General features: G+C 38.6%; 2 protein-coding genes across 3 annotated transcripts; both read right to left on the reverse strand.

Annotated features, from left to right (window-relative positions):
• Positions 1-456: 456 nt before the first annotated feature.
• Positions 457-12,707, reverse strand: LOC308403285 (plakophilin-1-like). The gene is made up of 13 exons (XM_080892578.1): positions 12,406-12,707; positions 10,435-10,526; positions 9,152-9,567; positions 8,893-9,040; positions 7,830-8,037; positions 6,210-6,378; positions 4,432-4,549; positions 3,849-4,025; positions 1,983-2,153; positions 1,690-1,843; positions 1,287-1,473; positions 1,029-1,113; positions 457-677 (listed from the first exon to the last, which is right to left on the reverse strand). Exons 1-13 carry the CDS (start codon positions 12,596-12,598, stop codon positions 603-605), a joined length of 2,193 nt encoding a protein of 730 aa, XP_080748704.1. The 5' UTR covers positions 12,599-12,707; the 3' UTR covers positions 457-602.
• A 1,479-nt stretch (positions 12,708-14,186) lies between these two features.
• On the reverse strand, positions 14,187-24,510 carry smpd2b (sphingomyelin phosphodiesterase 2b). 2 transcript variants are annotated; one of them, XM_080892834.1, is made up of 12 exons: positions 24,158-24,510; positions 22,901-22,969; positions 20,050-20,163; positions 19,861-19,957; positions 18,646-18,722; positions 18,114-18,207; positions 17,420-17,509; positions 17,246-17,328; positions 16,965-17,097; positions 16,423-16,527; positions 16,162-16,339; positions 14,187-15,687 (listed from the first exon to the last, which is right to left on the reverse strand). In XM_080892834.1, exons 3-12 carry the CDS (start codon positions 20,097-20,099, stop codon positions 15,263-15,265), a joined length of 1,332 nt encoding a protein of 443 aa, XP_080748960.1. In that variant the 5' UTR covers positions 20,100-20,163; positions 22,901-22,969; positions 24,158-24,510; the 3' UTR covers positions 14,187-15,262. The 2 variants fall into 2 exon arrangements, with proteins under 2 accessions (XP_080748960.1, XP_080748959.1); XM_080892833.1 differs by lacking the exons at positions 22,901-22,969; positions 24,158-24,510 and adding an exon at positions 22,478-22,703.
• Positions 24,511-27,970: the final 3,460 nt, after the last annotated feature.

The following is a 27,970-nucleotide window of genomic DNA, read 5'->3' on the forward strand; positions in this document are numbered from 1 at the left end:
TTATTACCAGTACTGTGTTCAATACAGCTAGCTAATTTCAAAATGGCAATCATACATATGAAATAGATGGACATCCCAACAGCAAAAGTTGTATTTACAAATAGAGATACACATCAAATGTCCTACAGCAGCAATGCTAACAGAATATCATTTATTTTTATTTGGTTATGTTATGCATTGTCAAAATTTTTTACATGTGCATTACATGCTATGACACACATTTTAGTGCAAGATGAAAGCCGAGGCATTGTGTCACTATATATTTATGCAAGCTCACGGTTCCAAAGTGAAGGCTTGGACACAAACTGTATATAAAAACATGACATGACAGCATTAAAAATGAGAAAAGCAAATAAAAGTGTGCACTTTCTGCATTTTCGCTCTTATTGTACTAGACTTTCACCCATATTCCAACAAGGAAACAGAAATTTACATCATATAAAAGATCATGTAGTGATTTGTTCATGGATGCACTATGTGGAGTTTATGGATGAAATGGGAAATGTTGCAACTCTGCTTCTGTGATTTTATGTCCTGTGGGTGTGTAGACACATTGCAGGTGAGTTACTTCACTGAACAACTTTCAGAGGTCTGATAAGCTGTTAATCAACAACCTGAAGTGACCGCTGTACCGCCATGGTGATGTCATTCACAAATAAGGACTTGCTCATCCCTTGCTGCAGGATAAATAGTTAAATATAAATGAGTGTTGTGCATCGGTCAATACACTCGTCTAACAGTAAGTGGTGCATTCAACTCAAACATTTACCTCATTTGCTTTAATGGCAAAGGTAAAAAATGATTTATCTTGACAACAAACATGTGCAAACAAAGTCCCCCAAGTGATTTATAAAACCTGAGCTGCGGGATTCCTCAGCTACATCACTCATGTCTCAGTCGTTTTTAAGCTGGCATTTTAATCCTTCAATCTTTCTACATGTGATTCTCACAAATACCTGAGGGAGGTGTGGAGTCTAAGGTAAGATAATCGGAGGACACACCCAAACATGACAGATCTTAGCACTCACCCGTTTCAGGAAGCTTTGTAAATCTTTGTCTGACCAAAGTTTGCAGAGAAACAGGGCTGACGCTTTGCTGGATTTAGGGAAGTATCTATGAGAGAGGGGAAGGAAGTGTTTAAACTGGATTGAAAGCATGTACATTTTACAAAAACAAATTCCAAACAAATCATAGATATTCCTCACAGCTTAAATAAACCTGTTTGTTTATTTATTTAAGTCATATACAAACCACCAACTTCTCTGCAGTTAAACAAAGAATCTTACATGTTTTTGCTGAGATCGTTCAGGGAGCTTATCAGCTTGTTGTTTAATAAGTTCTTGTTCATCTCGGGATTCCTCATAAACAGGCAGCTGGCAGCCTGGCAGGCCATGGCAAGAGTATCATCAGATTCATTCCCTCCCGTGGTGCCATTGCTGAGGATCACCAGCAGCTCTGGAAGCCCTTTACGACCTTTAATGATAAGATAAACAAAATCCCCTCACTGTTTAACACAAACTAACTTTTGTAAAGCTGCAAAGAATTTTTCAGGATGATAAATTTCACAGTAAAGACTATTCTATTGTTTTAGGATGATAAAATTAAGAGTAAAATGCCTTTTGTTTAGATTTAAAATAAAGTACACAATAAAGGCAAATACAAAGATTTTGAATTAAAACCAATTCTTACTGATGGCACTGTGCAGGACAGGGTTCTTTGTCAAGTTGGCTATTAAATCCACTGTGCTCCTCTGCAGGTTGACTTTTTTTGAATTCAAGAGGGGACTGATAACCTGAAGCCCATTCAGTTTCTGTACAATGGTTTGACCAATTGCCCTGGAAACCTGTGAATACAAGAGCCTATATCAGCCTCTGAACTCAGCAAATGACATGACAGTTGTAGATGCAACCAAAATTAAGTTTAAAAGACAAGTGAAAATTTTATCAGTGTTAGACAGCTATTTGTAACATATTTCTCCTTACGAGGCCTTCCTGTGCAGTGAGACTCTGCAATATTCCACAACAGGCTTCCCGTGTTTCTTCTCGCTGGCTAGAGCCAAGCAAAAACAGGTAACTCTCCAGGGTTTTGGAATGAAACAGCCAGCTTGCCCCAGCAGGTTGTGACTCTTCAATAACTGGGAAGTCAAAATGATACTGGACAAGAAAGAGAGCAAGATCTTTATCTATCTCTGGCCTACTAAATTGTCCTCCATAAATGAGTTGAAAAAGCATTTTTTAATCTCTAAATGCAGGTGATTCTTTTTAAGTAGTGGAGACTCACAGTGTGCATAACAATTTTTGCAGGAACATGAAGTAAATCTGGGCAATTCAGAAAAAAGTGATGGTATTGAATGCAATACGGCAGCGGTCCCCAACCCCCGGGCCTCGGACCGGTACCGGTCCGTGAGTCGTTTGGTACCGGGCTGCAAGAGTTGAGGCTCAGGTGTGAAATGTATGGTTTTCAGGGTTTTTATCGGTTTTCAGCATTATTTTGTTATCGTTTTTATCGTTAACTCGGTTTTCCTGGGTCTTTTCAAGTGTGTTATGAATAAATCGTCTTTTTTTCGGTACCGGTACTAGTTTTATTTTGTTGTATTTATCTGCGACACCTTAAAGGCCGGTCCGTGAAAATATTGACGGGCATAAACCGGTCCGTGGCGCAAAAAAGGTTGGAGACCGCTGCAATACGGTACTACACGTTGAAACCCATCCTGCGTGCTCTCCTTATTAATGTGCCTATTTGGATTTTTTTTTATACAGCACATTTTATCACAGATGACGTCAATGTACTTTAAGTTAAAGGAAAAATCATGAGTAAAAATGCAGAAAAAAAGCCATTTCATCACAGGGTCAAGTACACCACACAACAATTCATCCCTCCACCCCCAAAAATCATGTAGCAACTCTACAAAACGTTTAATACAATTTTGTTTATTGGTAAAAGATTTACTTTAGAGGTCTGTTTGGGTTATAAGCCAACCGTGAAAGAGAAAGTTAGAGATGTACCAAGGGGACACGCCTTTACGAGATTTGAAGACTATTAAAAGATTTCTCAGTCTCTGTTGTGACTATTGGATTAGTCATTTCCGTGCATGTCTAAGAACTGTGGTTTTTTGCTTTTTGAGTAAACATTTTTTTAATAACTATTGAGATGGTGAGATGGAGATATAAACCATTTTCTAAGCATCAGTTTCAGATACACTGAAAAAAACATTGATTTTAAGTAATTTTTCAACTTTACATGTAATTTTGTTGCATGAGTAAAATGTAAAACAATACATTTAATAGAATCTGGTCAAATTAAATTAACTTGATCGGTATGCTATGTGTATTTCTCTTATTGATTAATTATTTGAATAAATAAACCTTTGCGTTTAGTTCTATTCAGGATAAAAAATTTATGTTCTTTAAGTGCTAATATGCTTTTCAGGTGATGTGACTTTAAAAACTGACATACAAACCCAAACTAATTTTGAAGATTCTGTCTCTTAGTTTATTTTGGGTTTTTTTTTTTTTACAAGGACATGTCAGTTTTGTTTTGAATTAGCTCTAAACGTTTTATCAAATGAGCAACAGACTGAAGTATAAGGTTACAATTATCACAGACATTTAGGAGCCAGATCGGAAAGTTTCCCACTGTCACTGTCAATTTCAAACACTGGAATTATTAATGACTTCTATAATGTTGGCGCAAGTGATAAATCATTTGTCACCCTTCCAGCAGAGGGGAAAGGTAGGAACAACAGGTTCTGTCTAGACTGACAGGTACTTGTAGGCACTTTTTAAACTACTTCTGATAGTTCAAAAGTACTACTTAGGACTTTATTCATTCTAATATGTCTTTCTCACCTCACGTTCTAGTGATTTGCTCCGAGTGCTGAAACAACCGATGGGACTGATATTGTCCTGGCTGTTGCTCCTGTATATGTTTTTACCCAAAGCATTGATCCTGATGAACAGCTCAGGAGCCTCGGCCTCCAGCTGGAATGTCAGATTGTGCAGGATGCACACACAGTTTTCGGCTGACTGATTTCAACAGGGGAAAACATAGAGACGATAACAGTCATACACATGTGCAATGTAAACTAATAAAAAAGATGAATTCAAATGAATTTTTATTGACATAGCACCTAATCAAAACATTTGCGTCAAGGCGCTTTATACTGTAACCCTACAATAATAAACATAGAATAATGGAGACAGATTTTCAATAATTATAATAATTACATCATGAGTTATTATGGAAAATTACTGTAAAATGACAGATGGTTCTTTAAGATCATTTGATTACATAACAAAACAAAAAATAGCACTTTTTGAGAACTTTCTAGGTTCTAAAAACATATGTACAAGCTGAACACAGCAGTTACCCTGCTTTCTCTATAGTATGTTATGCAAAACTTACATATACAATGCTTTTCACACAGTTTACCTCATCATCTTCTTTTCCTGTTTGCACACACTCTTTGATATAAGCGACCAAACAGTCGATCAGACTCCGACATTTTCTCATTGTCTGTCTGTAGCTTTGCTTAGAACTGCTGAGGTTTCTGTTGAAATTAAAACACAAGATACATGCTAATTAGACACCCCAGAGTAAGAAATACTGTTGGCAAACCCATCTACTTTTTAATATTGGTAAAAATGTGAAAGTACAAGCAAAGTATATAAATACTTTACTCAGTCATTGTATGTACTCCACTGTGTTTATCTGTCAGACTAAAGCAGTTACACAAGGCCTCAGAAAAGGTATCAAGAATTCCCTTGAAAGAAATCACATCTAAGAACAATCGAACCTTACCTTAAAAGTAAACAATGTTAATCCTGTACAGTCATTATTAAAACAGAAAATAAACAGCTGCAATGTAGAATAATACAGGAAGTCAGGCAGGTGCTTTAGATTGGAGTCATGTTTTTAGCTGATACCCTATCATACTCTACGTTATTAGATTACAATGTATTACCAACAATTACAACAGACCTCTGAAGACAATCCTTCAAAAGCAGCAACCCCAATGAGTCATTGAGCAACCCTGATAAAGAAGCTAGCTTACCTTAAAAAAAACCTCATACATATTTTTTAAACACATGTTCAAATTGACTCAAACAGATTTTTGAGTTAATAAACTACCTTGTGTGCATCCATTATAACAATGGAACAACAATACTCAAGAAGGCTGTAGTGTTTAAATAATGTTCAGTTGTTACTAAGGGGCCAAAGGCGTGCAAAGATGATATCCCAGAAACCCTCAGCAGCCAGAACTGTTCATGCAAGGCAGGCTGGATCTACGTTTTTATGCTGTTTACAGCAAATTCTGACACTACCATTTAAGTGTTGCAGTAGGGATCAAGACAGACCAGAAAACATTTTTTCCAATGTTCTTTTATCCAATTTCAGTGAGTTTGTCTACACAGTAGCCTCAGTTTCTTATCCAACAGGAGTGGAACCTGGTGTGGACTTCTGCTGTTATAGCCCATGTGCTTTAACATTCGATGTACTACGGTTTCAGAGGTGATGTTCTTCAGGCCATGGTTGTATCAAGTGGTTATTTGAGTTTCTGTTGCTTCATTAGCTGAAAGAAGCCAGGGCATTCAACTCTGTTCTGAGCCATCAAGAAGGCTCACTGGATATTTACCCTTTCTTGGACCATTCTCTGTAAATCCTAGAGATGGTTGTGTGAGAAAATTCCAGTAGATCAACAGTTTATGAAATACTCAGACCGGCCCATCTGCCCACAACCATGCCACACTTGAAGTCATTTTTCCTCTCCATTCTGATGCTCAGTTTGAGCTTCAGCAGATCCTGTTAATTGTGTCTACAAACCTGAATGCACTTAGTCGCTGCATGTAACTGGCTGATAGGATATTTATGTTAAGTAGTGGAATAGGTGTACTTAAAAAGGTGCCTGGTCAGTGTATAATCTGTAAATCTCACCTCCATAATGATTATTTAAGACCTCTCACATGTGAAGGAAGCCAACTCTTACACAGTTTTATGCTGCCTTTGGTTTATCACCAACCTTCTCTATCTCATATCATTATAACCCAGTAAAATAAATCAGTAATTAAGGAAAACAATTATAAAAGATTGTTACATAATGCAAACTTTACTGGTTGTTTGATATGTATTCACTGCTCAGAAACACCAAACAGTAAAGGAAAAGCAATGAATTCATTGGTGATGCTCCGCTAGAACACGCTTCTTCTTACCTAAGACATCCTGTGGTGTGAAAAAAGATGTCAGCATCTTTACTGTTCCCATTGAGCTGGTTGGGACCTGTTGTGTAAGGAAGAATTACACGCTCCATTAAAACGGGCAGTGCACTCTTCAACAGCTCTGGCTTCAGATGGTCTACAGAAGACAGATTCCACAGAAGACCTGGAAAGATAAGGAAACATGACCGTTTAGATCAAAATGTCAATCAACACTCAAAAAAAATGAAATTGGGTGGTTGTTACATTTACAAAATTCAAACTTGTAATGTGAACAAAGTAATTTCGTGTTTCTGTGGTGAATGTAATTAAATCATGTAGGATCTGCATGAAATCCAGCAACTTAATTTATTCTTGTTGAGATGACATGATACAATCTAGTAAGAGTGGTTAGTTGCCTGTATTCACAAAATTCACAAGCTCACACAAGAGTTCAAACCACAGGAAAATCACTAGGGTTAGAAGAGACAGACAACAATACACACACTACGTATATGCCTTAGCTATTTATTGCGGTTTAACCTGGACAAGGACAAAAACGTAAAGAAAATTCTATATAAAGCCTCGTAATCATAGTTTCCCTATTTTTTTAAGTCCAGATTGACAGCTCGGTGGCACAGTGGTTAGCACTGTTGCCTCGCAGCAAGAAGGTTTTGCAGTGGGTTCTCTCTGGGTACTCTGGTTTCCTGCCACAGTTAAAGTCATGCATAAGTTAGGTTAATTGAAGTTTCTAAAATATCTGTGAACATGAGTGCAAATGGCTGTCTGTATCTCTGTGATAGACTGGCGACCTGTCCAGTACTCTGACTGCCACCCTATCACATCTGGGATAGGCCCCAGCATCACTGTAACCCTGGTAAAGATAAGAGGAGTGCAAGTTATTATAAATCCATTAACATTTTATGTTAACCAGACTCTAGACTTTGTTACACTTTGTTGAACACTCCAAAAAAACAACTCTTTAAATGAACGTAAAATGATTTCCACATTAATAAATGGCTTTCTATCACGATTAAGCATTTTTGTTGCACTAACGTAATTTGCATGGGTTGGATCAACTCAATTAAATTAAGTTGGACTCAACTGTAGTAAAACAGTTGAATCATCATTAATTAATCAAGTTAGTCCAACTCAAGTACATCAAGTTGCAATAACAGAATTGCATAATGCTAAAATAAAGCAATTTAAATACGTGGAAATTCTTTCCATGATTTTTTTATGTTCATTCAAAGAGTTATTTTTTTGAGTGAAATAGTCAATCACTGCCTGTCGCAAAAATATAAAAGAATTCATGCTGATTTTATAGGTTTAGGTTTATATATGTATTTGGCTGTTGTCTCAACTGTTTTACTATTTTACGTGTTATTCAGATGCAATCATAGGGTTAACTGTTCCTTCTTCAACACATTTACAGAATCCTTGTTTAACTGCACCTAAATGAAAGCCGTTTGGGTAGTTTCCTCTGAAAAACAGTAAACATATATAATGTGCCAGAACTTGATGAGTATGTAAACACTGTTATGTAATACTACACACCAGTGGCTCCCTGTCAGACTTGTTTGGTTAGGTGTGTGTCCGTTTGTATAGAGGTGCATATTTCAGTGTGATAATATGTACCTGTCAGTTGTTTCTGTAGCTCTAAAGAGTTTGCATCTTTGAGCAGAGCAGCAGCCTGCGTGATGCCACCGCAGCGCTGTATCTCCTCTTTGTTTTTCTCGTTTTTGAAGGACAAGTTACGAAGAGCAGCTGAGACTGTAGAGGTGACTTGCAAACTGGGACTGTGCAGCAGATTCACCAACAGAGGAATGCCATTAAGCTTTAAGACCTGTGGGAACACATGACTTCAGGTTAAGTGCAGCTTGGAATCATTTTTTTGTTAGAAAGAAAATGATTTTTGTTCAAGGTTCAAGGTTCAAGGTTCTTTATTTGTCACATGCATAGTTATCCTCTCCTCATCACTGGCTAGATAGTCCACATGTGCAAAAATGGGGGGGGGGGGGGGGGGGGGGGGGTGTAGAGGAAGAACATTATATATATATATACATACATACAGTATATACACTGGGTGAATGTGCAGTAGTAGCAGCAAGCAGGTGAATTCTGTACATTAATATGAATAGACATCTGACTATTTTACAGGATAGACAATATAAACATATTTAAAATTAAAGGAATTGAAATGTACATTGTGCCTTGGTGATCATTTAGTATTGAATCCATGTGAAGCTTAATATAAAATGATTGCATTATTAAAGACCATAAAGTACATTTTAACAATGGTATAATTTAACGGCTACTCAGCATTTGCTGTAATTGGAAATTGCATTCACTGCTACTACAAATCCAATAAAGCGTCACTGAATAAATTATGACTGAAATCTGAAGGATTTTAAGTTTAACTGGTTTTGGTAATATGCCAGTTGCAATTTTTTAGAGTATCAAATAAAAGATTATTTATATAGCACCACATCACAAAAGTCAGCTGAAGGTGCTTTTTACTGTAACACAAGTGATTCATATTCCATGTATTTCCTTCACCTTTGTCATTTGCCATGTCTCATAAAAGCAATACTGATCCAGGTTACACTTAGGAGGAAATGATAAGCATTCCAACACCACAGCAAGATAAGATAAAAACATATGAACATATTAAGAACATATTAAGAATGAGGTAAGCTACCTCCTCTTTAGCTTTGTCGTCAATGAAAGTGTTGTGCTGGATGTAGGAAGCTCCACAGTGCTGATACGTCTCCTCATCACTGGCTAGATAGTCCACAGCCTCCTTCATAGTAATATCAACTTTATCAATTTTGGCATTTCCATCGGAGCTGTGAAAAAAATATTTAGATATTTGTTTTTTTATTAGCAATTTTGTTTAATCATAACATAAAATTTAAATGTGAAATTCAGGAAATGATAAACTGTATTTTCCGACTCACCCAGAATCCATTTTGCTTTTGAATGAAGGCTCGGTAACGATCAGCTTTGGGGCTTTAACTGTGTCTATTCGGCTGTATATGAACTGATTGTTTGCTTTAGTCTGACCATTTGCAGCATACTGTGGTGGGGGTACCGTGGTCCTCGTTATAAACTGGCTGGTGGCTCTTTGTGACCTGCTGGCACCAGTCTTCATGGTTTGGATTCTCTTTGATGGGCCCGAACGCGATGGTACAGTGCGCTGATGTAATACCAGATTGGGCTCGCTGCGGCTGCTGTTGCTCTGACCGGCTCCCATAGGCCCAACAGGGGCATAGTGACTCTTATATTGATAGGCAGAAGATACTGTGTATCTGTTCGCACTGGATCCCTGGGAGATGTTGGCTTTTTGCTGGGTACTGTTTTTCTCATAGCTGAGCTGCAGAGCCACAAAAAAGATACATGTGTTTGCAATCAAATATATCACTGTGTCACGAAGACTTATTTTACCAGCACTGAGACTCGCATGGAGCAAATCAAACTGTGAAAGAACATTTTGGTTTGCAACCCTGTGGTGTAATGCCTGGCAAGCTGTTAAATAGATTTTTGTGGGAAGAGCCTCTGGAAGGATCTGAAAACAATTTTTGTGTCTTCACATTTTCTATTCAAACCTTATATTTACAAAGATAGATAGCTACATCTATACATATACATAAAAGAAATAAAATAATAAAATAATGATAAATCAGTACTTCCCAAAGATAGCAATGCAGGTAAGATTTTAGAAGGTTTGGGTGTTGAGCAAAAATTACCCCACAAGACTTGTCTCTAAAAATATTCTGACTCTGGAATGATTCCAAAAATACACGTAAACAAAAATAAGGAAACAAGATTAAACTTGATGTGCGATTTTGAATCCAACCCTCAAAGGGTTAATGATTGACCATTGTTACACAATTTCGTTCTCAACAAGTCCCACAATGTGTCTCAGTGGAATATTTCATTCACCCACTATCTGATGGTTGATTTAAGAATTCCTTTATTTTTTTAAAATATAAATAAATTTTTGATAATACTGCCACTAATTAAACAACGAAAACAATAATAATAATACTAATAAAAGAAGATGATATAATGTATGTGGTATTTTTTTTTAATTTAATACAGTCTAAAATAAGGCTCTAATATAAATAATGTCTTTTGGTAGTTTTTTGCCACAATTCCGAAAATGTCAGGAAGCATTCCTAAATGTCACAAAATATTTGTGTTTACAAATAGTGAAAAAAAAAGATATTCATAATCTTACACTTCTAGAGTAGCCATTCTTGAGAAGCATAATTCCATTTGTGCTCTGCGGTGATTTCGGAATTTCTTCAAACACAGAGTCATACGAAGGGCCTGAGGAGAAATGTAGACATTCTTAAGCTGTAAAACAGTACAATAATCACCTGATTTATGATCACTAATTTACAGCATTTGCCTTTAGCAAAAAAAGTTAAACTTCTTGTTTCCTGTCAGCATATCTGATGTAGTGTTTATGCATAAATTTACCGTGCTGATAGAAAAAAGAAGGAAATGAAATAAAAGTTAGACAACACTTCAGCCTAGTAGAAAGCAGTGGCCTTAAGTGGGAGCATAAATATATCAGCGTCTATAAGGGTTCTTGTCTTTAAACATGTAACGGTCACACTGGAACTCTCATTTTATGAATCCATTAAATTCTGTGAGAAAGTAACACTACACATGTGACATCCACTAACTTTTGGTTTCTTCCTGAAAGAAAGCTTCACCGCGCGCTCTCTTTTAACTCTATTACGCCTTTCCTCATAACACCCACATAACTGATTGCACTCTGTTAGTTAGTTAGGCTGCTGAACAAGTGTCCATTTGTTTACTGACCTTTATGTGCACACTCTGCAGACTGTGTTGTGCTGGACTTGCTTGCTGACATTACTCAAATTATTTCTGAAGTGCATCCTATTGTAGCTCTGTAAGGTCAGTTTTGCAGTATTTGCGGTTCATAACAATCTTACGTTTGTCTTTAAAGCTATACAGGCTTCTATTGTCATTTCTATTGCACCGATACTCTGAATCCCCAGTTTGTGAATTGTATTTAGGTTATGTAGCGTCTCTTATAAAAATCCAATCTTTGTTAAATGTTATATTGTGAATAAATATTATTTCCTCCCCACACTTTTTATAGTAAATGAACATTTGTCATACTTCCTGTGGTATAGTAAAGCTGAGCTATGTCAAAAACAACATCTATAATAACTTAAATAATTTGCACCTATCTTTCTTATTTCAAAATATTTCTTATATTTCAAACACAGGTATGTGATTTGCTTGTGTTGTTTCTTTTTTTGTAGTAGCAGTAGATATGATTTAAAAGTACACAGATCAGAGGTGACATTAATATTTCTTTGCAGTTTATGCTGTACATTCAGTTGCACAACCAGTACATTTTGTTAACAAAAAAGCCTAAATTATGTTTAAATGCCTTCTCAGTACTACTGGGGGGAAAACAGGATGAAAACAAGAATACTGAAGCCTTTAAGCAATTTATCAGTTATTAAAAAAAAAATTATATCCTGATGCAAGGGGTCTCCTCTCCTGACCTGACGATGCACCCATGGAACACAAGGGCTCAATGATCAGATGAATAAGCATGAATATGCAACAAATCAAATGCTATCTTAATTCAAAGCTGACGTTGAGCTGATGTCGAGTACTCTCCAGCACAATCAAACACTATGCATCAGGTAATCTTTCAGAAAAATATTAGAATCCAGAGACTTGGAGAACCAATAGCAAGGCATTCTAAGACTGATTCTCTTGTTATAACCATAACAAAAAGTCCTTTTTTTCATTTTGCTTTGATGCATTGTATTATTCAGCTTGAGCTACAGTTTCTCTGTAATTAAAAACAGAATATTATCAACAAAAACATCTACAAATGATTATCATATTAATATGAAGTTTTGGTTTATGTTGGCTTCATATTCGAACATAAAAAGTTATGAATTTCGTCTTGAGGGACTAAGGAGAGATGGTTTTGTGTTCTGTATAGACCTTAAACGGCGAAACCCAAACGAGGGAAACACGTTTCTTGAATGGCTTTCTATACGCTAGCCTTTGAGTCCTGAAGAAGACGACAGGGTCAACGTTTTTAACTGCTTTCTTTCACTTTCAGGCTCACAATCTCCAAGATCTCCTCCTTGATACTCCTAAGCGTCCAAAGCTGTATCTGTGCTCTGGGTGTCGTGGCTGATCTTACTTGTTGGAGACAAAGAAGTAGATCCACTCCTGCTGCTGGTGCTGGACTTCGACTTTGTCCGCTTCATACTTTGAACTTGCTCCAGGACACGTTGCTGTGCGCTTCGGTTCTGGTTAACCGACGGCATCGCAAGTGACGTGTCGTCCACATTCCCGATGGAAATGACAGATTTTAACGGGTTTCCTTTCGACATTTTTCTAAATGTCCCGACGGCTCCGCGGGAGATAAGTGAAATTCGACAGCCGCCGAACGTGCAGTCTGAAGAAAGCGCACCTTGCCCTGCCCTGCGCAATAAACCGCGCCCATACGGACACAATAGGACAACAGGACCGCCGTAGCGTGACACTTTTACTTTTTTCTGTTGTTTTAACATATACGTATAAGAAACAGTCTGGCAAAGAACATAACATAGGCGCGTTTAAAGTACTGGAAAATAATAACAGTGAAGCAGTCTATTTGTCATCGAATATTTCTACTTTATGTAACTTCGTTGTAGTTGCAGTTATGCTGCAAGTAATTATTCACCTAGAAATGAATGCCAGGTTTAGTTTTTGTTTAACCAAAGCCTATGACAACGAGAGAAAATACTAGATTTAAAGCACACATTTCAGCAAAGTGAACTTGTACACACACACACACACACACACTGTTTGAACTGAAAAGGTCAATAGACACTCACTCAAAAGATATCTGCTTAAAAACAATCACAGGAGTAAAAACTGATTGAATAACTGAGTGATTAAATGTTGTGTTGTTTGTGTCATGGAAACAAGACTTTTGTTGCCAACTAAAGTCAAGCAAATAAGGAGAAGGAAAAAGAAAGTGTTGAGTGAGGTTAACCCATGTTTAGACCTGTTCACACGCTCTTTTTCCTCCTCCTTGAGCACAGAGAAAGCCGGAAAAGGCTGCAATTTCTACAGCATGCTGCAAAAGAAATAAAAGTATTAAACAAAACAGTTGACTTTGTTGACTTATATTGTGTGCAATATGTCCCATAACAGGATAATATAACTTGACTAATAATAACTCACAAGAAAAAAGCACAACTGGTAAGGTGCTACTTACTTGTTTGCTAAAATTTACAATACAAGTTCCTTTTGCACAACAAAAGTCTGTAAATAGCCTTTTGAGACTATCATTTACATTACCAGTATCCTTTTTCCATTTTACAAACGCCAGGCTATCACTTTGTTGGAGCGAAAATTTCAAACCAGTTCTGATGAGTTGTATACCTATATCATTTATGGAAGGTTATTAATTAGATTTTGGAAAGTGCAACAGAATAACTTCCAAACATACAGTTTTAATCAAAGTTGCACAGGTGTACAACACCTTACATGTCAGCGCGTCTTAAACATTTGCCATATTTGTGTTTCGAGTTTGAAACTTCTACCTTGTGTGCAGTTAATGTATTATTCATATTTGCAGGGGGGGAGAGAGAGAGCATTTGAATGCACCACACCCATGTCTGAGCTTGTCTTCTGTGCATGCTAAAGGTGTGAGCTGGCATCTAATCTATCATGTTAGGTTGTCGGCTTCTTATGTTTTCACTGGCTTCTTATGTTTTCACAGCCGTTGTCTGATATATTTATTATTGTGAAGGCTGTTTTTTTTTTAAATCAATGACATACTTAGAGAAAGACCTGTTCTGATACTGTACTGTACTTTGACTGCTCTCTAGTGGTGAATATGTGAATCTCAGGGAATACAAACTACAGTTTGAAATGTCAGACGCCATCTCCTGACGACTTGACAGGTCTACATAGAGCCACAGCAGTTCATAAGCATGTGCATAAAGTCTTTATTATTGCTTTCATGATCATGCCCATCACAGTTTCCAGTTGGAATGAACATCAAGTATCTGAAATTCTATAAATCATAATGAACTTAAGAACTGCGAAGTGCTTCTTCTTCACTGAGGTGAAAGTAAACGTTCAAACTCTTGAGTTACAACATGGTATTTTAGCAATGTAACATATTAAGCAATCTCCTAGCAAAACTATAGGGAAGTGGTTCACCAGGTTAATCAACAAAGTGCACTGCACACTAACTGATGTATTCTGTTTTTATTTTCTACGGTATATTGTGCTTTGTAAAAATGTGACCAAAAGAGGTCAAGGTCAAGAGCAGAACATTTTCAGTATTTTCAATCTATACTTGAACATATGAGAGGAGTGTAGATTGTCTTTAAGATTAAGACACTATAAACAGAGAGCATGACAAATGATACATGCATACAGACTTGGTTCCTTTATCTACAGTACAAAGGATCCTGACGAGTGCTGTTGTAGAGGAAAAATATTACTGACTGAAACGTAAACCTCCTACATGTGGAGTGTCTGTGTCTTCTATTGCAATGGAAACCACAGAGCTACTTTCTTCATGTATTTAACACATTAAAGACCCGGTCAAACTCAACCTGGAACCATAATCTCTGTGCAGTTGATTATTAAACTCAAAAAAGGGAAGCATTAAATTAAAAACAGAAAAAAATGGTCCCGGTGAATCTACTGGTGGGTGGAATGCAAATCGGACCTGAGGCTAAAAAACACAAATGGTCAGACTTAATGACCTTCAGCATAACAGCACAGAAGCATTACAGTACATTTGTATATTCTAGGTACATCAAGTGAAATCTAGGTGTAATAAAAGCCTACAGATCTCTATATAAAAGTATATAATGTCAATGCATGTGCCCTGCACTACTTTCAGAGAAGCATTTCAATTATGATTGATTCTGCAATATGAATATAAATCTCCAAAACTAAAATATTCAGGGGAGCAAAGCTCCTCACATGTTCACTATAAAAGTGACTTCAAAGTCGCCTTTACCACTTTGACATTCTTGGCCTCTGCATTACTCCTCTGGCTCAAAGGCACCGGGCTCCTGAACCTCTGGGGGCCTTCCTGAGGGATTATGAAGTTGAGCTAGACAAAAGCCCTTAAGCTTCTCTTGCAGACTACCTATACCCAGCCTCATCTGGTCTTCAGCCCCCTGAAGTGATTTCAGCTCCATTGTGTAAAAGATGTACAACATGGAGGTGGTCAGCAGAATGGCAAAGCACAGCACAGCCAGCAGGTAGAAGGAGGTACGAGGGAAAGGCTGTTCTGCTCCCAGAGCTAAGTAGGGCACCGCGGCGATGACCAGCTCCAGGAACAGCAGAGCCAGCCCCATCACTCCAGTGCGTGCTGCTGTGTAGCGCATCCTCTCAGCACAGTGCAAGCCCACTTTGACTTCAGTGCGGGCCTCAGTCACAATGTCAACCAGTTCAGCCAGTTTCCCTAAGTCCATGAAAGAGAGACAAGAGAAAGAGTGGAGCCTTTATACCAGTACAAAGCTGGAGAGCAAAGCACTGCAGAAAGTGTTGAAGAGTCAAGCTCTATACTGGACAGGATTATTGTTACAACAGAACATTAAATATTCACTGTGCTCCATGTTATTTAACCCACTGTTCCTGGCACAATTTAACCATGGATGAAATTACAACATGTGGCCTGGAATAGTCCTTTTGGAAGAGCAGCCAGAAAACAAAACAAAACACCAGCATATACTTAAAGCTGGCAATACAGCCTGGCTACAGAGCTTCACTAGGGCTGTTATTTCTTTTTCTTTCTTGTCTGACAGATTAAAATTGCTCTGATAGGTAAAAGTGGAGGAATCAAAATGGATTTTCCATTGAATAATTTATACCAAAGTAATTGGACAATCAATCACCTTTACACGAAACAACCTGCTGGCATGGAGTGTGCAGATACCTGTAGTAGAGTCCTTATTCTTCAATTTTCTGTCACTTCCTGTTTCAGCCGGAGTGTGCGGCTCCAGCCTCAGTTCAGCAGTGAGAGCTTCATGGTCGGAGTATGGGAAAGGATGGTTGGGAACGGAGCCTTTGGTAGTGGACATGGAATCACAATGGACGTCGGCTTTTGAAGAACCCTGGGAATAACAAGAGGGCAATCATGCTTTAGCAGTTACATGGCTTTATAAAAATCATCAGATGACATGCTGCTTTCACTCACCTTAAATAGTATGTAGTCGATTCGAATCCCCTTCTCAAAAGGTACAAGCTCCTTTTTACTAATAAAAGGGTTGTCTGCTATAAGAGTCATACCATTCTCACATCCCTGCAAGAAAAAAAAAAACTTGCTTAAATTCAATTTACATAAAACCAAAGTGTAACAGAAAGCTGCTTCTACTTTTACAACCCTGGCATTTCTTGAATAATACCATTTTACTTTGCAGCTCAGACCTTAAGATATGAGACCACAATGACACAGTAGCAAAGCTACTTTTGAGCCAATCTGTTGTGTGCAGCTCTAAGAACCACAATGAATAGCCAAGACTTTATGGTCCAACTTCCTATTGCATCAAAATAAATGTGTTAGAGCCTGCATAACTGCATGCATGGCAACTCTATGACTGCCACTGTGCCTCGTATTTCAACTTGAAGTGATGTAAATTTAAATGCACTAAAATCTGCAAGGATCTACATAAATAAAAACAGGTACTTGATTTCATTACTGCACTCACTGTTTGAATACAGATTAATACTTCTACATACATCAAATTTAGCTGTTTCTAAATAAGAGTCTTGCAGTCCAGTGTAAGCCCTCAGTAGTCTGTTCCCAAGGTCCTGAGGGTGCATGTTGAGGTCACCACCAACAATGACCACATCTGCACCAGCAGAGGTGTGGCTAAGAAGCACAGGAAAAAAAACAAACAAACAAACAAACATGTTAGTCATTGTATTCTACAAACTAGATAAATGTTACTTGTAATATTACTTCAAACATTTTAGTAAATATGTAAACAAATATAAAGAAACAAGCAAAGGCACACTACCGAATGAACTGCTGCAGCTCCCAGGCCTGAACCACTCTGTGAGGTAGATAAGAGTCCTCCTCTCGGGAGTACTCTGCATGCAGCTAAAATCAGTACACAAGGACAACAGCACATTGATCAATAATAGAAAATCATGTACAGTTAGGGCTGAAAACTGCTGTTATGAAACCTTACATGAGTGACATAGACATTTGCAGTCAGGCTGCCGAGGTTTAGGATAGCCATGCCAACAGCTTTACCACCAAACCAGTCTCCATGGTGAGCCTAATTAACAAGGAAAATAACAACTGTGAATAAACAGTGAAAACGAAGGGTGATATGAGGAGTACAGATAATTTTGCATGAAGCCAATGCAGGGGAAAAAAAGTTGACACTAATACTGTCGTGCTATTAGGGTTTTGCCAAAAAATTGAATTCTTTGTTACATATACTTAACTACAATCCTAAAAAAAACCCAGCTATTTTTAGTTTGGTATTTACCTAAAATTTGTTGCTCCTGGTTCTGCCGCATGTTTTATTTATTTCTTAAAGTTGTGCATTCTCACATAGAGTAATAGCAAAAGAAAAACAACTAAAATTACTGCTAAAAAAAACTATTTTCGAAGTATGTGAATACAGTAATTAAAATGAGCTACTCCCCTAATGTCTACTCAAAAAGTCTGTTCACAAATTTATACATCAATGACAATTTCACAATATATTTAATACAGTTAAAGCCTTTTAGCATAAACAAGTAATTTTACTATTGTTGACGCAGTGTTTTACTTTGGTGAATTTTAAAGGTGCAACTCTTACAGAAGATTTTTTATTTGTTGATAAACACGAGTACAAGATACTGTTTTCTCCATCTCCAGCTCTCCAGACTTACCATGTAAGGATAACCATTCAGTGAGTAGCGATAAAGAAATGTGTCGCGGATTCTGTGTTTGGAGAAAATGGCCAGTCCACTGCCTATGACGCCACTGCAAAAGAAACATGTGACAAAAAGTTATAAATAATGACTCATATACTTGGTTTCCATGTAGTTCGACAGTAGCTTAGTCTAAGTACAAATCGGTAGTATCTGCAACAGATGTGAGAACTTATCTATTAGAGTTGACATTTTTGTGAGCTACAGAGGGGATTAGAAAGGTAGAACCTTAGCTTAATCACGGTCTTGTTCTTTGGTATGGAGGTCAAGGAAGAATTAAGGAGAAAAAGTTAACCCTCGATAGTTTCAGTGAACCACACACACACACACACACACACACACACACACACACTTTACAGAGATAAAGACATTATGGCCTTTTGAAGATATGACCAATCACGACCTTTAGTCTCAGACTGAGATGTTCAAGGTTAAAAATTAGGGAAACTATTTCACAGTGAGCTTTTGTGTGAGACGGCAGAAACATTACCTTCTGAAGTAATGAGAGTGAGGGTGACAAGAAGCAAGTTTCTTTTTCAAGAAGAGATAGTCTTTCTCACTCCACACCTGTAAAAACATTTGCATGTCACTCAGAAAGTTGAATACCACACATTATTACGAGTATTTACCCATGTCTAATTTTAATTTATAACTTATGGTCAAATTACTTTCATTGCACTGCAGCCTACAATTTGTTAGGGACTGTTTGTAATTTTAAATCAGTCCAGATGAGACTGAAGTGTAGACTTTAACCATGGCAAGTTGAGGCATGTTCCCTTTTTGATTCACAACAAATGAAGCAGGAATTGAGTCCAAGCATTGAAATTTAAATCTTGTATGTTTTCATTGGCCTCTTGTATGTTGTTAATGCAAGTGAAGGAGGGTGAAACCAAAACAAACCAATGGGTGGGACAGCAAAACATACAGGTGTAGCAAAATCAACAATATGATATCATTTTAAAAAGAAAGAATACACTGGCCAGCTCAGCAGTACCAAAACAAGTCTTGAGGAGGCAGAGGTATCATTATCAAGGTCATGAATAGAAACTAGCTGTACAACGAGCTATTGTTGATTACACAAGATTAGAGAAAGACCAGATTAGACTTTGTCAGAAAATGTCTACAGGAGCCGGCATAATTCTGGAAAAGATTCTTTGGACAGATGAACCCAAGAGTAACTTGTGCCATGATGACTGGAAGTCAAAAGTATGGAGAAGGAAAGGAACAGCTCATGATCCAAAACATAGAATATCTTCTGTCAAACAAGGTGGAGGCAATGCTGTGGCATTTATGGCTGCCAGTGTTTGATAACGTGACTGCTAAAAGAATTAGCACTCTGAATTCTAAGGTTTATAGGGTTGTATTCTGCTCAGATTCAGACAAAAGCTGTTAAACTGATCACAAATGATGCTGCAAAAGCAAACAAGAGTTTCTGAGGCAAAGAAATGAGATATTCTTCAACAGCCCAGTCAGTCCGAGGCGGTGCCTCTGAAAATGGGAGACTATGTATAAAAATAGGTGTAATTCCTGTACATCAATCACATATTGAATATTTTATTTAAAATCCACTGTGGCGGTGTACAGATGAGAAATTTAAAAAAAAAAAACATGTAGTTTCCCAACACATGTATGGCCTGCAGAGTCTCTGTTTTTATCAGAACAGTGAGTCTGCAATCAACCGTTTTGTAAGCTGGCTTCCACCTACCTCTTGCAGTAACACAATATCATGCTGTTCCTTATACAACATTTCACCAATCATGGCATAGCGCTGTGGACAGTATTTGCTTAGATATCGGATCCCCCTGCAAAAATAAAGCGCATGGAGCATGACTTATTTTTTAATGGGTGTATCACAGCAATGCATTAAGAATCTCCACAAACCACAGCCACTGACCAGCAGTTCAGAGAGAAGACCCGCACTCTGACAGAGTCCATGTTAGACATGTTGGCGTATCAGTGAAGCTTCAAATCAGGAATGTCGGCTCACGTGAGGTGACTAGGATGGATCCTAAAGTGTCACATAAGAACAGTTGTTAGATACTGCCTGAGCTTCACTGCCAATGTAGTTAGCTGAACATCTGGGTGTGCTAATACACCCTATAAATACACAGGCAATAAGGAAAAAAATCTGGATAAGAAGGGGATATGCACATATCCAAATAACACAGAAATAAAGGTTGAAGTGACAAAAATTAAAATTAATAAAAAAAACTGCTTGGTAAGCACAAAATGTGAAAACGCAGCACACTGCAGCCTGACTGGCAGCTGACACGTTCAGCAAAATTGTTACTGACAACAGTGTAAACAGTTTGAACAGTTCATGTGAAATGCTCAACTGGCTGTGTAATATTACATATTGATAAAATGTGCAGATGTGTTTTTGCAGCTGTGTATTATTTATTTTTTTATATTGTAGATACATATTCTTTCTTCCTGCACTATCATCCATCTGTAGGCTAAAGACAAATTTATAATATAGGGCAAAACACATGATTAAAAGCTGACCTAGGCAGAACTTACTATGTCACATGTTAGGCAAATTTTGCAGTTTATTTGCCTTTTTCTTTTTAAAGGAGACAAAGTTGGAGTACAACTTGCCTGCCGATTGCTGACATAGCTAGAGATAAAAGGGGAAAGCAGCAACGCAGTGAAAGAATCAAAGGGTCAGAAGCATCATTGCTTTAGCCCACACAAAACATGATAGTAGAAGCTTATAAACTGCCTGGCCAAAAAAAAGTCGCCACCTGGATTTAACTAAGCAAATAGGTAAGAGCCTCCAATTGGACAATTACAGCATGGGCGATTAACTTTCAGCTGGCAACAAGTTATTTAACCCCAACTGGTGCAAGGAGTTGCTTCTTATTTCATAAACAACCATGTCGAAAGACATCTCGTGGTCGTGGAAAAGACGTTAGTGTGTTTGAGAAGGGTCAAATCATTTGCATGCATCAAGCAGAGTAAACGTCTAAGAAGATCGCAGAAACTACTAAAATTGGGTTAAGAACTGTCCAATGCATTATTAAAAAGTGGAAGGATAGTGGGGACCTATCATCTTCGAGGAAGAAATGTGGTCGGAAAAAAATCCTGAATGATCGTAATTGGTGATCACTTAAATATCTGGTGAATTCAAATGGAAGAAAAACTATAGTAGAACTCAGGGCTAGGTTTAATAGTGAAAGCAAGATCATTTTCACACGCACTTCAATTTTCTAGGAAACATAAAGATTCTGACTCTGGAGCAATGGAAGAAGGTCATGTGGTCTGATGAGTCCAGATTTACCCTGTTCCGGAGCGAGGGGCGTATCAGGGTAAGAAGAGAGGTAGATGAAGTGATGCACTTATCATGCCTAGTGCCTACTGTACAAGCGTATGGGGGCAGTGCTATGATCTGGGGTTGCTGCAGTTGGTCAGGTCTAGGTTCAGCGAAAGTATATGCTCCACGAATGAGGCCAGCTGAGTACCTTGCTATACTGAATAACCAGGTTATTCCATCAATGGGTTTTTTTCTTCCCTGATGAAGCGGGCATATTCCAGGATTCATCAGGCTCAAATTGTGAAAAAATGGTTCTGGGAGCATGAGACATCATTTTGACAAAAGGATTCGCCACCACAGAATCCTGACCTTAACCCCACTGAGAATTAATGAAAAAAAAAAAATGCAACACTGGATGGAAATAAATATTTTGACATTGCAGAAGCTTATCAAAACAATGCCACAGGGTGCCTAATCAAAGCTAAAGGCGGTCCAACGAAATATTAGACTGTGACCTTTTTTTTGGTGGCCAAGCAGTGTAGCATAAATAAAATATACAATGTCCTTGATATTTAAAGACTAGCATTAGAAAAAAGGTTGAACAAGGAAGAGGGCAGGGGGTTCTACACCAACCACAAAGCAGTAAACTCACAATAATTACCTATCGTAGCCAGAAAACAGCTTAAGTGTTTCTATTAAAACTCAAATGTGCCCAAATCATTCAAAGTCTGTTTAATGCAGAATCAGTGAAGAAATGCAGGTTGTTCTCAGTGTTATGGCAGGAAAAGCAGATAATATTCCCGGAACACTCAAGAAGATAACATTTTAGATACCTCGGTACTTCCACTGCTACACTAGGAATGCTTCATTAGTGGAAATTTGATACTATGTAGTATAAAAGTCAAAGTGTTAATCGCTGGTAGGTAAGCGTAGTTAACTAGTGAGTGTAAATAACTGCTAGTAAGTTCCAGATATCCGTTTAGCTAGTCTGTAGAAGTGAAGCTGGGTCTAGTTTCCGTTAGCCTGTTGCCGGTTTTTATATTATGATTTATTAATTGGTTTAACTCACCTCGAGTCTGTTGACGTTAGCTGAAGTTAACTGGGCCGTTCATGCAGAGATGCGTCGTAAATTTATACAAAACACTTCCTGCTGCCGTACTAGCTCACTATCACTGTTACCCTAAGTAATAATAATGAAGACAGCACATTGTCTGTCGGTCGGCATCTCACGAAGTGAACAGACTTTAATGGCATTCAACGTTTTACATTGCTGCGTGGGTTTCCTGTCTATGTAAAGTCAGAAGGAAATAAATAATGGTTATGACCTCCGGTTTTATTTTTTACCACAAAATAAAACCAGAACATCAGTATTACTATTTTTAGCGAGAGGAAATATCTCATGTGTATTTAAAATAAAATAATTGCTGGTATAAATGCTTTGTTACACGGATTTCATTTTAAATATCCCAAAAATTACATTTTGTAAAAGTACCTTTATTTTGAAAACCTTGTTTCCGGACTTAGGCTTCCTTGGCCGCGCTCAATTGTGGGACGTGAAGTTCTTTAAGACAAAAACCATGGAATCAGTTGAAAAGGCGCTCAGACTAAATTAAACCAGTAAAATGAATATATTTCAACCATTTAAAAACTGCTACAGCAAAAATGTGTAAGTATTATGACACAAACAAAAAATCTAAGGAGTAAATGCAATGGCACAGCTAGGGGTGTGCTTGTGCAATATGACCAAAATCTCATATCCCGATATAAGAATTCTATCGTCCCGATAACGATATATATCACAAAAATGTAGCATTTTCTCTAAATTCTGTGAATCTCGGGCAGCTTGACTTGCGTGAAGTGTTTCCAGCTGGGCGTCGTGTACCTGGAGTCGAGTGTTTTAACCGATGCATGAAACTATACATTTTTAGACATAAGTTGTAATGGCTGCAGTTTTCTTTGTGAGTAATGAGTATTTATTACACGGCGTGCTGCGGGGAAAAGCCTGTTCTGACGTTTGAGTCTAAGGTTTATTTTTTAGCACCCGGCGGCTCTTTTTTACTTCTCATCCGTAAATAATCTGCTCTTTCACGTGATTCAGTTTATTTTTGAAAAGTCTCAACAGGATCTTGAGCTTTATTGTGAAAGGTTTATGTGGAACATAAACAAGTGGACACGCGATGCTGTTACCGTCGTTGTTGCTAACCACAACGCATAAAAAACGCGCTTGTCCGTCCATAGTGTGGTTATATAAAATATAAAAGAATAAGAGAACTTTAAGAAATTAATATCCGGTTGTTCAGTCTGACGTCACTAGCCGTGTCTGGGTCTAAACTCCGCTGCAGGTCCATATATCAAACGATCACTATGGCATTACTGAGAGTTGAAAAACTGTCTAAAGTCTTTCATCTTTAATAAAATGATCAGCGTTCTGCTCTACCAGGTGTAACAATTGAGTTTAACATCCAGGCATCCATGAAAACCGAATTTATGACATTTAACGGAGTTAGAAGTTAGCAGGGAGTTAGCTCGCTAGCTTCTATCTAAATACAATATAGCATGTCCTGACTGCGGGGTTTTGGAAACAAATTAAAACGTGCAGCTCTGCTATCACTTCCAGCATAAATGAAGACAGAAAACTAAACAGCAGTGACGTTTGTAGGGTTACTGAAGTTGGGCTAGCTGGTATATAATGATGTGCTATGTGACCGCTAGCGACACAGCTATGTTAGCATAATATAAACAAGCTAACCTTTTTTCCACTCGATAAAAGTTAACGTGAGTGTTCTCGGTGGTCAGAAACAAATGTAATCGCATGGCAGGATGCTGTAAAAGGACCAAACTTCAGCCAGGAGAACAACTGAGATAATCCATCCACAATACGAGGTTAGTCATTCATATACTGCTGCATGGGCTGGGCTGTAGTTACATCCTAGGGTTTTAAAAACTGAGCTTAAATAAATGATTAGCGGTAATAAAAGCCGAGGGAGGTCAACAGGGATCACTGACTGTTTTAGGAGCTTTTTGAGATCAAATAGAAGAAAATACAAAACGTTAAACATGTTAACAACACAAAAGCCATATTAAACGCAGACTACTTTAGACCCGGAAGTAGGATTCGTCGCGTCATCACTGAACAACCGGATAGCCACTAGAGTGACCATCAAAACGATGAAAAAATATTGCCGTAAAGAGTTTATTTTGCGACACCACGAAACAAACGATAGCGTAAAATGAAACGATAGATGTTTTTATATTGTCATCCGATATATATCGTTATATTGAACAGCCCTAGGCACAGCAATAAGTCAGGTGGTAAATAAGTCAAGTGAAACAGAATCTGGAAAAATGGGTGCGCTAATGCTCTATAAATACTCGGGCAATAAGGACAAAATATGGAGAAAGTAAGGGAAATACACATATCCGAATATCACAGAAATAAAGGTTAAAATGACAAAAATTTAAATAAATAAAAACTGCATGGTAACACAAAATGTGAAAGCCACAGCAGGCAGCACTCTGCAGCCTGACTGGCAGCTGATAGGTGCAGCAAAATTGTTACTCACAACAATGTGAACAGTTCATGTGAAATGCTTAATTGCCTGATTAATATTAGATATCAAGTCAAGTCAAAAAGACTTTGTCTATCCCCATGGGGGGACATGCGTATGTGTGTGTGTTCCGTGTTCAGCCGAGAGAAGGTGTCCCTTCACCCAGTTAGACAAAAGTAAACAATCTTCGGTCGACGCGGGTGGCCATGAATGAGGGGGGAGAGAGTCACAACAAACAGTCTTATTATCTAAGGAGAATTTGTGATTCCCGTCAGCTTTTGCCTTGAGCATCCAGCTGGTGCCAGGGGGGCCGCATGAGATGAAGATGGTAGTTGTTTTGGTTAGTCCGAACAAACTGCTTCCAGTTTTACAGTAGGTCTAATGTCCGTCACTGGTCACCAGGTCTCTCAATTCCCGTTGTTCTTCTTCAAGATCTTATCCATATAACAGAGCCATGAGCTTCTTCAAGATCGCATCCATATTGCGTAATAAAAAACACAGTGTGAGTGCTCACAGCACTGCCCATCGTCTATCATGTCAGCCAGCTTTGTGGGATTTTGAACAGCTGTAGCTGCTCCTTGTTCTTCAATAAGCCAGGTCCGAGCCAGCTCCATTCAGCCAGAACTCTGTTATCATAGTTCCGAACTGGTAGATGTCGTTCAATGTCCTCCATCGAGAGTGTTGCCAGACACACGACGCAACCGACCATCGAGTATCTGGCAGCAAACGTCTCCGCAGGACAATTGGGCTCTCCCAAGCCCAGGAGGATGTCAATTCTGTTAAGGGACCAGTTGATCAAATCCATAATTCTTCTTTAGGTTTTTAGAGAACAAGTCTGGGAGACTCTCTTAGGATTAGAGAATAAGCGAGACTATACAAGACATGAGAAGCCAAGCAGGAAAGATAAGGGAGAGGGGGAAAGTGCGACCGCCTCCTTCAAGAGCCGAGAGAATGATAAAATTTGCAAATCTTTTATTGGAGCTGTGTATTATTTTTTTTCTATGTTGTAGATACACATTCTTTTTTTTTTCTGCATTATCATCCATCTGTAGGCAAAAGACAAATTTATATTATAGGGCAAAACACATGGTTAAAAGCTGACCATTGTAGTTAAATCTGTTAACTGTCATAGGCAGCTCCATATTCCATACTGCATTTCGTTGCCCTGTACCTGTGCATGTGCAATGAAAATAAAGTTGAATTCTATTCTATTCTATATTCAATATTCTTTGTCTATTATATTCACTATCGCTACTCTGTACATGTCCAGTCCATCTCAGCCCTTCTTCTTTAACTTCCTCTCCAAATTGTTTAACCTGAACTGTCCCTCTGATGTAATTTTTAATCCTGTCCATTGTGGTTACTTCCAATGGAAATATGAGCTACCTTTAATTCCTCTTCTCTCCAAAGCATGCCTGCATTTCTTCAGGCTCTATTCCACCTGCTCCCACTCGCACTAAAGATCGCAGTGTCATACAATGGCTTCATACTTTCTCAGTATGAAGAAAGATCCATCCATCCATCTTCATCTGCTTTATCCGGGGCCAGCAGCCGAAGCAGAGAAGCCCAGACCTCTTTTTCCCCAGCCACCTCCTCCAGCTTATCCGGGGGAACACCAAGGCGTTCCCAGGCCAGCCGAGAGATATAATCTCTCCAACGTGTCCTGGGTCTTCCCCGGGGCCTCCTCTTGGTGGGACTTGCCCGGAACACCTCACCCAGGAGGCATCCTTGTCAGATGCCCGAACCACTTCAGCTGGCTCCTTTCGATGTGGAGGAGCAGCGGCTCTACTCTGAGCCCCTCCCAGATGGCTGGACTTCTCACCCTATCTCTAAGCCACCCTTCGGAGGAAGCTCATTTCCGCCGCTTGTATCTGTGATCTCATTCTTTCGGTCACACAGCTCATGGCCATAGGTGAGGGTAGGGACGTAGATCGACCGGTAAATTGAGAGCTTCGTTTTTACACTCAGCTCCCTCTTCACCACAACGGACCGGTGCAGCGTCCGCATCACTGCAGCCGCAGCACCAATCCATCTGTTGATCTCCGGCTCCCTTCTCCCATCACTCGCGAACAGGACCCCGAGATACTTGAACTCTTCCACTTGGGGCAGGAACTCTTCCCCGACCTGGAGTGGGCACTCCACCCTTTTCCGGCTGAGAACCATGGCCTCAGATTTCGAGGTGCTGATCCTCAGTCCCGCTACTTCACACTCGGCTGCGAACCATTCCAGTGCGTGTGTTAAACAATCTGGTTAATAAGTCCACTGCTCTCTCTCGTAGACATCTCCCCCACATAGGTCATCTGGACTAACCATCTTTTTGGCTTCAATTCTCTTCATAGCAGCCTTCACTTCCTCCTTACTTACCCTTAGCAATCCCTGATTTTGTAACTGTCCACCATCTACCATCATCTCTCATTTTCTTCATTTATCAGTTCCTTAAAGTACTCCTTCCATGTTTGCAGCAAACTCTTTTCACTCATTAGCACATTTCCATGTCTATCTTCAATCACCTTGACCTGCTGCACATCATTTTCAGCTAGATCTCTCTGTTTAACCTGTCATTAGTCCTTTTCTCCTTCCTTAGTATCCAGTCTCACATACAACACACTGTAAGCCTTTTCTTTTGTTCTCCAGCTAGCCTTCAGTACTCCTACTGTCTTCATGTCTGACTATATGGAGAGAGGAGAACCTTCCAGATAGACAACCATTTCACCAATACAGCTGGTGTGTCGTACAGCAATGAGGCACCAAATTATGTTTATTGGAAAGTGAAAATTTTGACTCATCTGCATTCACGTTGAGAAGAGAGAAGATTGTCTTTAGTGCAGTTTGTGTGTTTCTTTTTGCCACATTTATTATCCAGTGAGAAAAGGAACATTTTCTCCAGACTGAGATTTTTGATCTCCTAGCACCAAATAAGGTAAATGTTTTTCCCTTTCCTTTTTCTACTTTTGCTCAATTGTCATCAGTTATTTGTGTTCCAGTTTTTCCCCCCCGAAGGACTCATTTAAATT

The sequence above is a fragment of the Rhamphochromis sp. 'chilingali' genome (genome assembly GCF_963969265.1).
Source record: "Rhamphochromis sp. 'chilingali' genome assembly, chromosome: 9".
NCBI classification, from domain to species: domain Eukaryota; kingdom Metazoa; phylum Chordata; class Actinopteri; order Cichliformes; family Cichlidae; genus Rhamphochromis; species Rhamphochromis sp. 'chilingali'.